Below are 11,554 nucleotides of genomic sequence, written 5' to 3' on the forward strand. Positions count from 1 at the left end.
AGTATATTGGAGTTAGTCCATACAGATTGCTAATCGAAATATTGGGTGTGGTTGTTAGACCCCCGCTTTCTCAATTGGTATCAGAGCAGGAAAACACATTAAAGACCTCATAAGTATGTGTTTATAGCGATATGATTATGGACGAGTCTATCTCTAATAACGTACCAGGTCAGAAATTACCAGATGTTCTTCATAGCTTGGATTCACCTGAGAGAACTGTCACATCTATGTCAATATCTAAATATTCTCTTAGTATAAAAATTGTTGATAACTGGGGAACACTCCTAGAAGAACAGTTGGATGAACTTTCTGATGAAGGTGATTCAGATATTGATAGAGAGGTTGATGAGGAAGTCTCAGAGTATGTTAAGGTTTTGAATTCGTTGGAAAAGAAGAAGATGACAACTTCTCATGTCACACCTCTTCTGACTCCTCTCTGTTGAAAAAACAAGCAATTGAGAAGATGTTATGCAGGTGTCTATATTTCGAATCGTTCTAACAAATCGATCCTCAAGGATTCTGAGGAAAACCTACGTATGAAGTCACTTGAATGTGATAATATTTATCAAAAGTACTCTTTGTTGGAAGAGAAACTTGCAGAATCTGAAGCAAGGATTAACTCTCAACAAGTTAGTTTTGACGACAGAGAAAGCGCTTTTCTCGCTCGAGAAAAACGTCTTGAGGCTGATTTAACTGCTTCTCTTGATAAAATCAAGATGTTGGAAGATGACTTGAAAAAGTTCAATACTAGTTCAAGCAAGTTAAACACTATGCTAGGAGCAAGTAAAAATCATCGAGATACACGAGGATTGGGCTATAAGGGAATAGATGCTCCAAGTATTAGCAAAAAGGTAAAATTTATCAAGGCTAGTGATTCTTCTCAACAAAAGCTTTCCACTGATGGAAAAAGTGAAATACCTTCACCGGTAGTTAAGGTTCAAAAGAGAAAAGTATATCAACCTCCAAAGTCAGCACACAAGGATCGAGGTAAGAATATTCCTTATGTTTGTCCCTATTGCGGAAATAAAGGTCACCTGGAAAGGAGATGTCGTTTCCGTATAAGGAATGAGAAACTTCATGATTTTCTTGTTTGGGCATCACAATAAGTTGTGAAACCAAGATCATATGTTAAGACTAATCCCTTTAACGCTACAGGTTGTAATTGTCCTACCTTTAGGAAAAGGAATCAATGTTGTGATAAATCTAGATTTGCCTATAAACGTCATACGAATCTTTTTCACAATCGTAATGGTTATCAAAAGGATAACTTCGTAAAGACTAAGACAAGATCCGATGCTCCCAATTGGAGAAAGACTAACTTGCAAAAGAATAGTCAATCCAATTCTCTTCCGAGAAATCTTGAAGAGAGTAATGGGGAGAAAGTTCCAGTTATTCCTAAACGCACCAAAAGTGGGTACCAAAGAAAGCCAACACTACACCAAATTCAAGGATTAGTAACTAGAAGTCGCAACAGTTTATCCCCTGTTACGAATTTTCAGTTGCGAAATTCTGTTGCGAAAGTGTTGCAACCTCTGTAGTTACAAAACTCGCAACTGTTTGAACTTGCTACAATTCGCAACAGAATTGAGTTGTACGCGTGCGACTCGTGTATTTGACTGCCCACACTTTCAAGCTGACTCGGTTTCAGCCCATTCAGATACTTGGAGTCAGCTTCGACTCAGTCTATATGATTAACGAGAACACCATGTTCTCTTCTCTACCTCTCATTATCTTATCTCTACTTCTCTCGTTCTCTGCTCCTCTCTCGTTCTCTCCTCTACCAAAAAAGAAAGTTCTCTCATATTCCGCTAAATAATCATTGAAGCCTAAAATCTATAGCTTTGTTTGATTTCTGAGAAAAAAACTTTTTAGGGTTTAGATTATTAGGGCTCAGACACCAAATTCTTCTTTCTATTTCAATTTCAGACTCCAAATCTCATCTAAGGCTTCGGTTAAACTGATTCAGGTAATAAACAAAACAATCTATGTTTCTTAAATTCGTTTTTTTTTTTAAAAGGCATGTTGATTTGGATGAAGAATGGAGTTAAAATTGAGCTGTAAGATCTGTTCATTGGGTTTAATCCATTGATTCAGTGAGCTCTTTGTACAGATCGAGTGTTCATATCATTCTGGGTTACTAAGGAATCTAACGGGTTCAGATCTTATGTGTAAGGTGTGAAAAAGTTGGTTTCTTATCGATTTCATAATCATTTTTTTTTATCATTGTTGAATTGAATGACTAGGGTTTTGTAAATCAATCAATCATACTTTTGCAGTTATACTAGAGGGAAGGAGGAAGGAATTACAGAGTAATCATGGATGGTAAGAATGGAATTTCTTCACCTAATTATCATTTTTTTTCCAGATTTCTTTCAAATTCTTTTTATCAGATTGTTTTCAGTTTTCCTATACAATTGTTAAAATAGAATCCTTGTATGTCTAAATTGATGGGTTTTGTTTGGTTTTTATTCCATTTGATTCAGAGCCATCGATGGACGAAACCATTTTGGTTGGTGATGATTTAATGACAGTACCTTCATCACCTATCATACCTCCGGAAATTGCATCCCATGTTCTTGAAGGTATTGAGACTTGTGATGGGATTCTTAGGAATTTCTTCTTACGTAAGTTTTTTTTAAAATTTCTCCTTGTTTAGTAATGTTGATTTTAAGGGTTTAGGGTTTAATGCTAATTGTAACATTGTGTTGTCTAGCTTTGCACGTCAATGATATTGAACCATTCAGAAATTAGAAATGAAGCTCCTTTTTTTGATTTTGATAATGGGGTTTTCTTAAATTTTCTTGGTCTTGATTCAGAAATGAAGCTTCTCCTTTCTCTGAGTTTGATTTTGTTTCTATTTCTACATTGTTTGACCTTGATTTTGGTTTGATTGTTCTAGGTTATGGATGTGATGATCTGTATTCAGATTTATGGAGAGCTTGTGCTGGTCCTATTGTTGATGTCCTTGTGTTCATTATGTCTTTCGATAACATATTTTTCTCTCTTTTTAACAACAGAAGTTTAAGGTTTACAGATAAACATGGATTTCGACTCTATATCTTAAGTTTTTCCTGTCATGCTGGAAATTCCTGATAGTCATATAGATATTTTCGAGACTAGACCAAGTGTTATGTTGTTGAGAGGAAAACTAAGGTTCCCTATAATAAAAGAGTGGAGATGTGGATGGTAAATATTCATTTATCTCTTTCTTGGTATTTGCAGAAAATTAATAGCTTAGTAGATACATCATACATGTGTGGTTATCCTAGCTGGTGAACTACAATAATTTATTAGGTTGATTTGATATCAAATATTTCGGATATTTCGGTAATCTTTCTGTGCAGTCTTTGTTCATGTGATATTAGTAGACACGTGTGGGTACACTAGCTGGTGAACTACAATTGTGTACCTTCGGTAATATTTCTGTGCAGTCTTCGTTCATGTGATATTAGTAGATACATGTATCAGCCTTTACACTGAAATTGTTGTTACTGTTCTTGTATTAATGCAATTTAGGAGATTTTTCAAGCTTGGGATTTATTGTCATCTTTTTTCAGTATGAGTCCTGTGTAGCAATCCCAACGTAACTTCCAACATCTTGACATGTAACTCGAGATTGGAGTTGTCGTATTTCCTGCTTTTGTGATATAATGTGATATGCTCCCCTATAGAGATGCAGATAAAATGCAACTAATTGTATGAAGCCAAGACTTATTTTTTTGACATCAGCATAGTTGTGTTTCTCAATCTGCATACACCTTTATTGTTCAATTTGGACATATATCATCCAAAGAAAATAAGCACAAGAAGGAAGTTATGTTACTTGCTGTCAATCGTAAACATTCTGATTACACCTCCTTTAAACCAGAGAAGCTGCAACCTCAGATGGCTGCTGATAACAGTGTTTTTACAGCTTCTGAAGGCCAGACACAGAGACCAACTCTTGAGGTGGTGGAGATCTACAAATCATCTGTTTATGTGAATCCTATCTTAGGTGCTTTGGGAGTTGATATATGGAGATATTTTAGCGCATCTGAGGCAACTGATATTGTTTCTAGTTATGTTGAACATTCAGAATATGGTAAAGACAAAGCCATTGTGGTTTTGGATGCAACTCTATGTGATGCTCTCTTCAAGGGAACAATAAAGAAGGGCTCAACGTATCCAACTGAGATTCATAAAAAGGATTTAGGAGCTGATTTTCTGAGTCGAATGCAGCCTCACCACAGAGTAACGAGAGGAGGCGAGTTTGCTGTGCGAAAAGGTGCTCTTAAAACAGTTCAGATAGTAACTGAACGTAGGCAAGGAAACAAAAAAGTAACAAGATTGTCTGGATTGGATTCGTTCTTGCTAGATGCCGAAGTATTGGCTTCTGAGCTACAGAAGAAGTTTGCATGCAGTACAACAGTGGCATAGCTTCCAGGTAACACAGTTTAGTTATAATTTATTTTTAATTTTAATATGTAATTGTGAATCTTCGTTATCAACACGTCGCAGTTGGTATTATCTCTTTGCCTGCACCAATCAACAAGTTGAGTTAGCTTTTGCTGGAGCCATTAGAGATTGGTGGTACTGTTTCTACGTCCTCGTAATCGAGCAAGGAAAATTAGAAGATTACACAAAAGATCAGTTAGCATAACTTACTATTTACCCTGTTGAGGACCGATTTTAGGACACATTGATCACTTGATGACATGAAAGAATGAAACTAACACTGACTAATCTGATATTTTGAGGAGTTCATCCATATTGGATTAGTATGACATTGACACACGATAGTCTTAGGATCCTGGTCACGGAGAGTCTGTTTGCTTACAACAAAGCACTTGTATACTTTGAACTTATCTTGTGTTTCTTGTATTCATTAGAAAAGTTAATTAAGATCAATTACTAATGTATTTCTTTTCTTGTGTTTACATGAAAGTATACTCGACAAATAGCTAGCCAGCTCTCATGGTCAATACTTCTACAAGTCCTGCCAGTCCAGGTTCACCAATGATTCCATGTTTTATTTTGATTTAAACTGAATTGTTTCATTTTTGGTTGTTATTTTTGGTAGTTTCTGTATCAGAATGTATACTTTTCAGATTTCTATAATATTATGTAATTGTTTTCACTTCTATAATATTATGTAATTGTTTTTACATTTGGAACTTGAAAGATTGTAGTTTGCTGAACCTGTAAAATGAAGTCAGTTAATAATTGTCATTCAAATTCAATTTTGTTGATAGTATTGTTGGATTAATTTGATTACCAAATGAAAAGGGTAATTTAATTACAGGAACTCTAATTTTGACCTGGTTTTGACCGGTCAAAACCTGGTTTTGGCTGGTCAAAACCATAATTTTTTGGATGTTACAAAAATTTCGCAACTGCATGTTGCGATTGCGACTTTTCAATTCGTAACAGTGTCTAACTGTTGCAACCGAAATTTCGCAACGGCTTATGAGCAGTTGCGAAAATTTGCAACATCGACTATCGTAACAGATTTAAACTGTTGCAACCCCGCTTTGCATCTGAACCACGCTGTTGCTAATCACTAAAAATGGTGTAGTGCAATGATGCTTTGAGTGTGAAAAGGAATGATCTTCCAGAAAATTTCATGACTATGGAGAAGGCAGTATCCATGATGTTGGAACTTAACAAGTTTTTTGGAAAAATGGAATTGGATGTGAAAGGCTCTAAAAGCGATCCCTTTCATGATAATCCAAAGGTCAGTTGTGGTGAGCAAGACATTGTTCACCCCAACACAACTTGATTGTGTTGTAAGTGCATCCTCACCAAGGAATGCCTGCTATGTATACGATGAGGGAAGCACGAAAATTGGGGCGCACATATTATGTTCGGTAAGGCTGTAGAATTCAATTGGATTCTTCTAAAAAAGGTATGTCTATAAAATTGAGAAATATTTGTGTTTTTATTTGCTTAGAGAACTTATAATGATCCACGTACCTTTCTTATCGTTCATTTCTACCTAACTTGATTTGTGTTTAAGGTTCTTAATTGTTTAGGTTTGAAAATAATAGTTCGGGATGTTTGGACTACATGGTATACATAACAGGTATGCATAACATCATTTAAAATCAAAATCCAGGGGTTTAAGTACGCATACCCGTTTGCATACTGTTCCAGGATACGAAAATTCGTTTGCAAACCTGTATGCATACTTGACGTCGATATTCGGTAAATTTGTTTTGGCCGTAACTTCCTCGGGACGACCTCATTCTTTTTGAATTATTTTCTTCTTTAAATTCTATTCAAAATGGCAATGAGAAATCTTAAATTTGAATGAGTTGAGGTTGGTCTTTGTCCCGTATCTTGTTTTTGAGTAATTTGCTCTGTTTCGTCGCACTTGTTCTACTTCTGTTGGACTTGGGCACTTGGATTCTTGGAGTAATTCTCTTATAAGATCGATTGTAGCTTTTACAAGAATGATGTTGGTGAATCACAAATATGGAAGTTCAAGAATAGGCAGTAGTACACATTGCTATGGGATTCTTGAATGTTCACAATCATCTTATGTGAACTATGATGCATGGTCTTTAATGACTTTGTATGTTCTTCTTTGTTAAGAAAATCTTTTTATACGCCTTTAATAACCATTCTTGGTGTAAATCCGTGAGAGAAAGATTGATTCTACCTTCAAAGGGCAAAGATTGTTTTTGCAGTATATGTGTGTTTGCGTCCGTGAACTATGATTGTCCCATACTTTGCCAAAAGTTAAGTCTTTCATATGTCGATATGCATGTATTAATAAAAGAATGAATGAACTTTTCAAATTACAAAAGTTTTAAGCCTATTATATGTCATCATGCAAATATTGATGGAAGATAGGATGAACTTTTGTTTATGAGGATTATGTCTATTGTATGCCATTGTGCAAATAGTGATGGAAAATAGAATGAATCCTTGTCTATTTCGCAGTATTGATCTTCCCTGATCCATATTTTATGTATATACTGTGAGGCTCCGTAAGTTATCTTATGTCGAGCATGACCAATTGAATTGATCACACTCTTGTGGTAATTTATTTGTGTATTGTGATTGAATTAATCATGGGTTTTCTTGTGGTTAATTTAATTGAGTATTTTTGGATTCAAATTCATATTCGTATGTGATTTGTTATATCCAAAGAAATCCTTCTTTTCTCATGAAATTAAGGTCGCTCTTGTTGTTGTTTTTATGGGGGAGAGTTCTTAATTAAAGTTGTGCTTAATTGCGAAATCTTTGTGGGGAATGCGACTGTGGAAAATTATAGGAGTTATCTTGTATCTTTATAAACTCCTTGATGAAAGCATTTAGCTTCGGCTATATGATTGCATCTAAATAAGTTGATATGTTCTTTCTTTTGGTTATGAAATGTCTCTATGGAAATTTTCATTAGGATCCCGTTCTTGTACCTTTGCCAATTTTATCGACAAAAAGGGGGAGAATTAATGTGTAGTTCACGCTACAAATACATATGGTTTTCAGATCATTATATAAGAGGGAGTGGTTTCCATGTGAGATGGAGTATTGACTAAGGGGGAGGGATACATATCACCATAGTATTGTTGTCGAATTTGTGATACAATTGAACTTTGATGCTGCATAATGATACTATGACACTGGATAACAATGATTGAGAATTATTGTTTTCTCATTGTTATAGCTACGGATTTTCAACAACGGTGATGCTAAACTTACAACCTTTGGAATCATTGGAGTACTTGGAAGTGACGAAGATTTCGAGTAATGTTGAAGATTAGGCATGTGGAATAGGAGCTACAAAAGTTTATTTATTTATTTTTGTGTTCCATATGTATTAATAGTTTTTCCACTAAAATTGACAAAGGGATAGATTGTTAGAGCACTGCTCGGTCGAACTCGCATGCGTTGCTATCTCAAGCATGTTTGTCAATGTTAGTGATCGAAACTATAAGTCTTGATTTCTAGTCTACTATAGCTAAGTCACGGAGTAGGATAAAAAGTGTAGTTGAGATTAAGAACTCCATGGCGATCATCATACAAGACGAAGAACTACTCAAGGAACTGGTGGAACATCATCGACTAAAAGGTATGTGGAGACTTGAACTTATCTATCACTCAAAAGTCTATCGACTCTATCTCCTATCTTGAGAAAAAAGTCGTTTCGCTATATAGACTTTGATTATACACATCTGTTATTTCGAGTCGAGTTTATCTCGCTTATCTATTTCTCGAAATATGTGTTGGTAAGCTTTCGCTTTGGCCAAGTTCATCTTTACCTAGTGAAAAAATTCATATTATGTTTCAATCACTTGAAAATGGCTTTGACGAAAAATGGTTTGTGAATAGCAACTATATAACGTCCTCTAAGAATGTTTCAATGATTGAAATGAGAGTTAGATTATATAACCAATGTTGGATATAAGCATTGTATGGTAACACATATATGTATAAGTCCTTATTCCTTGAACCAAAGTATGCGTACTTTGTTGATTAGGAAATTCCGTAACAGGAGTCCCCGAACCCAGTCTATGAACTTAGTCCCCAAACCCAGTCTGCGAACTGTCAGAGGTTCTCATCCCGAGAAAATTTGCTAGAGTTTGTAAACTCCTTCCGGGAACTTAAGTCCGTGAACTTAGTCTGCGTACTTGAGTTGGTTATTTCTAAAGACGATTATTTGTGAACTCATACTTATATAAACTAAGGAATGCAATTTGAAAACCGTGGCTATAAAGTTCATGAATCGATTCGAGTGAATCAAATCTTTTTTGCTTCGATTGTGTCTTGTATACTTCTATAATATCTAAGCAATTGAACAACTCTCTAACTAGTTCATTTGATCCATTTGAACTAGTTATGGTGAAGAAGAATATGGTTGATATGAAAGTGCTCATATGGCTAACCATTTGGTTAACTATTGTTGAACCAAAAAATGTACATGTTTGGGTATGGTTACAAAAACCTAAAATGCTTTCGATCTAACGGTTGAAATATATTAGCTCGAATCTAATCAGGTTTTCATCTAACGGTGAATATTGAATGCTTTGTTACTAAGCTAACATTGACTGCAAACCCTGATTTGAAAGACTATATAAGGGAGAACTCTAGCAACTGGGAAACCTAATCCTTACACCTCCTTTGTGATATTAGTTGTATAATCTAGAGTCGATTCTCCTTTAACCTTAGGTTTCTTCGAGACCCTGTAGGTTAACGACTTGAAGACTTCATTGGGATTGTGAAGCCAGACCGATACTACTTTCTCGTAGTTGTGTGATCTGATCATGTTGTTTCTATCGTACGAGTCCATCGTAAAGATTGGATTGAGATTGATATCTCCGATAGGCAAGATATAAAGGTAATCACAAACATCTCCGTATCATCGTTTGTGATTCCACAATATCTTCTTTCGTCGCGTCGGCTAGGATTATTGTGAGGTGATTGTTAATACTAGGCTGTTCTTCGAGAATATAAGTCTGTTTTATCAATTGGTTCCTGTTCACCTTGATTTATCAAAATACGGAACAAAACTCGTAGGTATTTCTATGGGAGACATATTTATCTATTACCGTAGACTTTTCTGTGTGATACAGATTTTTTTATTAAAGCTTCGACTTTGGGTTGTATCCACTCTTAGTTGTGGGTGAGATCAGCTAAGGGAATCAAGTGTGTAGTATCCTGCTGGGATCAGAGACGTAGGAGTACAATTGTACCTTGGATCAGTGTGAGATTGATTGGGGTTCAACTACAGTCCAGACCGAAGTTAGTTTCTAATAGGCTAGTGTTTGTAGCGGCTTAATACAGTGTGTGTTCAATCTGGACTAGGTCCCGGGGTTTTTCTGTATTTGCGGTTTCCTCGTTAACAAAACTTCCGGTGTTTGTCTTATTTCTTTTCCGCATTATATTTTGTTATATAATTGAAATATCACAGGTTGTGTGTTGAATCAATCAATTGGGAAATCCAACCTTTGGTTATTGATTGAAATTGATTGATACTTGAACATTGGTCTTTGGTACTATTCAAGTGATTTCTCTTGTATTCAATTAGACTCGCAGATTTCTATTTTCTTGAGTAAGTATTGAATCGAGAAAGAGAGATATAACTCTTTGATATAATTTCATTGAGTCTGGATGTCTAGTTGATTCTCTTAAAAGTATATTGGAGTTAGTCCATACATATTTCTAATCGAAATATTGGGTGTGGTTGTTAGACCCCTGCTTTTTCAGGTTGAACTTTGATTGCGCCTAGTTGGTTTATGCTTGAGAATCTTCTCTTCTGATATAAGATTCACTCAAACTAGATCGAAGATTCGATCTTTAGACTGTTTGTAGATCTAAAGACGTCTTGTGATAATCCATTGTTAACAGACTCTATTCTATGTGTGACTGACCACAAGAGATTCAAGTTGATTGTGTGCAGGTGTTTATTGAAGATCTAAGAAGATTTGAAGACAAAGAAGACTTTGAAGATTTCTGATTTGGGATTCATAATCTTTGGTGTGCACAATACTTGTTTTGGTAAAAGAGGATCCAACTATAATCGAATTTATCCTTGTGGTAGATTAGATTGATTAGTTGCGTAGATCAGCATCAATACAATTCTTTGTGATTAAAAATATTGATTGCAAAATCTTAACAATTACTTTGGAAGTTGATAAATAAGATAGATCTAAGAACCTGATGAAGGAGTTTATTGAGATAAACAGAAAAGCCTTTGTCGAACTCATATTACTTGGTTGAAAAGAGTTGTTACCAAACATATTTGTTGTTCCTTTACTATTTGGAATACGAACCAAAGGAATTGTCCCAAGTACGTGACTTATTATAGGTCGGAGGCGTGGGAATACAGACGGAACTAGGCGAACTATAGGTTTAGTTGCTTGGTATCAACTATACGAAGTTGGTTTAATTTTTTATAGCGTCTTAATCCTGAGAGTATTCAATTCTGGACAAGGTCCCGGGGTTTTTTTGCATTTGCGGTTTCCTCGTTAACAATATCTTGTTGTGCCATTTACTTTTATTTTCCGTAATTGTAGTTGTTATTATAGTTTAAATTAAACTATACAAACGTTAATTCCTATTTACTTGATAAGCAATCCTATTGTGTTTGGTTAAGTCCGAACCTTTTATCAAGTAAACAGACTTCCTTGTTGTATTGTCTCGATCTCGTATCCATAGACGATCACACGAAGTGTGAACCGATTTGTTGTATTGTCTCGACTCAGTCCATAGACAATCACTTTCAGAGAAAGGACTTATAGGTGGAAAAGCTTTAGATTGAGGTATATTTGGGTACCCTCGTCTTTTCAATTGGTATCAAAGCAGGGAAACACGAAAAGATCTAATAATCTGTTTTTGGTGCGATCCAACCTATAAGAATGAACTCGAGTTCGCATGAATCGACTTCAGTTAACATACCGCCAAGATTTAATGGGACAAATTACCCATTATAGAAGTCTGCTATGAAATCTTTTCTTCAATCCCGAGATTTTAATACTTGGGTATTAATCAAAGACGGATATCAACAACCGATGGATTATTCGTAAACAGAGTTCAAACGTTTAGCGTGTTATACTCATGAAGAAAGGAT

General features: G+C 35.4%; 1 protein-coding gene across 7 annotated transcripts; it reads left to right on the top strand.

Moving 5' to 3' along the window:
• The first annotated feature begins 1,728 nt into the window (after positions 1-1,728).
• On the top strand, positions 1,729-5,122 carry LOC113287548. 7 transcript variants are annotated; one of them, XR_003330135.1, is made up of 6 exons: positions 1,729-1,966; positions 2,111-2,173; positions 2,277-2,322; positions 2,484-2,624; positions 2,900-4,423; positions 4,925-5,122. XR_003330135.1 is itself a non-coding variant. In XM_026536327.1 (6 exons), exons 3-5 carry the CDS (start codon positions 2,316-2,318, stop codon positions 4,414-4,416), a joined length of 696 nt encoding a protein of 231 aa, XP_026392112.1. In that variant the 5' UTR covers positions 1,729-1,966; positions 2,111-2,173; positions 2,277-2,315; the 3' UTR covers positions 4,417-4,423; positions 4,925-5,122. The 7 variants fall into 7 exon arrangements, 5 of the variants coding, with proteins under 5 accessions (XP_026392112.1, XP_026392115.1, XP_026392117.1 ...); XR_003330134.1 differs by having other exon boundaries at positions 2,484-2,582; XM_026536327.1 differs by having other exon boundaries at positions 3,869-4,423.
• Positions 5,123-11,554: the final 6,432 nt, after the last annotated feature.

Source organism: Papaver somniferum, chromosome 6 (genome assembly GCF_003573695.1).
Source record: "Papaver somniferum cultivar HN1 chromosome 6, ASM357369v1, whole genome shotgun sequence".
Taxonomy (NCBI): Eukaryota; Viridiplantae; Streptophyta; class Magnoliopsida; order Ranunculales; family Papaveraceae; genus Papaver; species Papaver somniferum.

Bases quoted from the DNA above. Each gene is read 5' to 3' on its own strand.
- LOC113287548 (XM_026536327.1), top strand. The intron at 2,625-3,868 runs GTAAGTTTTTTT...CCTTTAAACCAG, and splicing joins TCTTAGGAATTTCTTCTTAC to AGAAGCTGCAACCTCAGATG.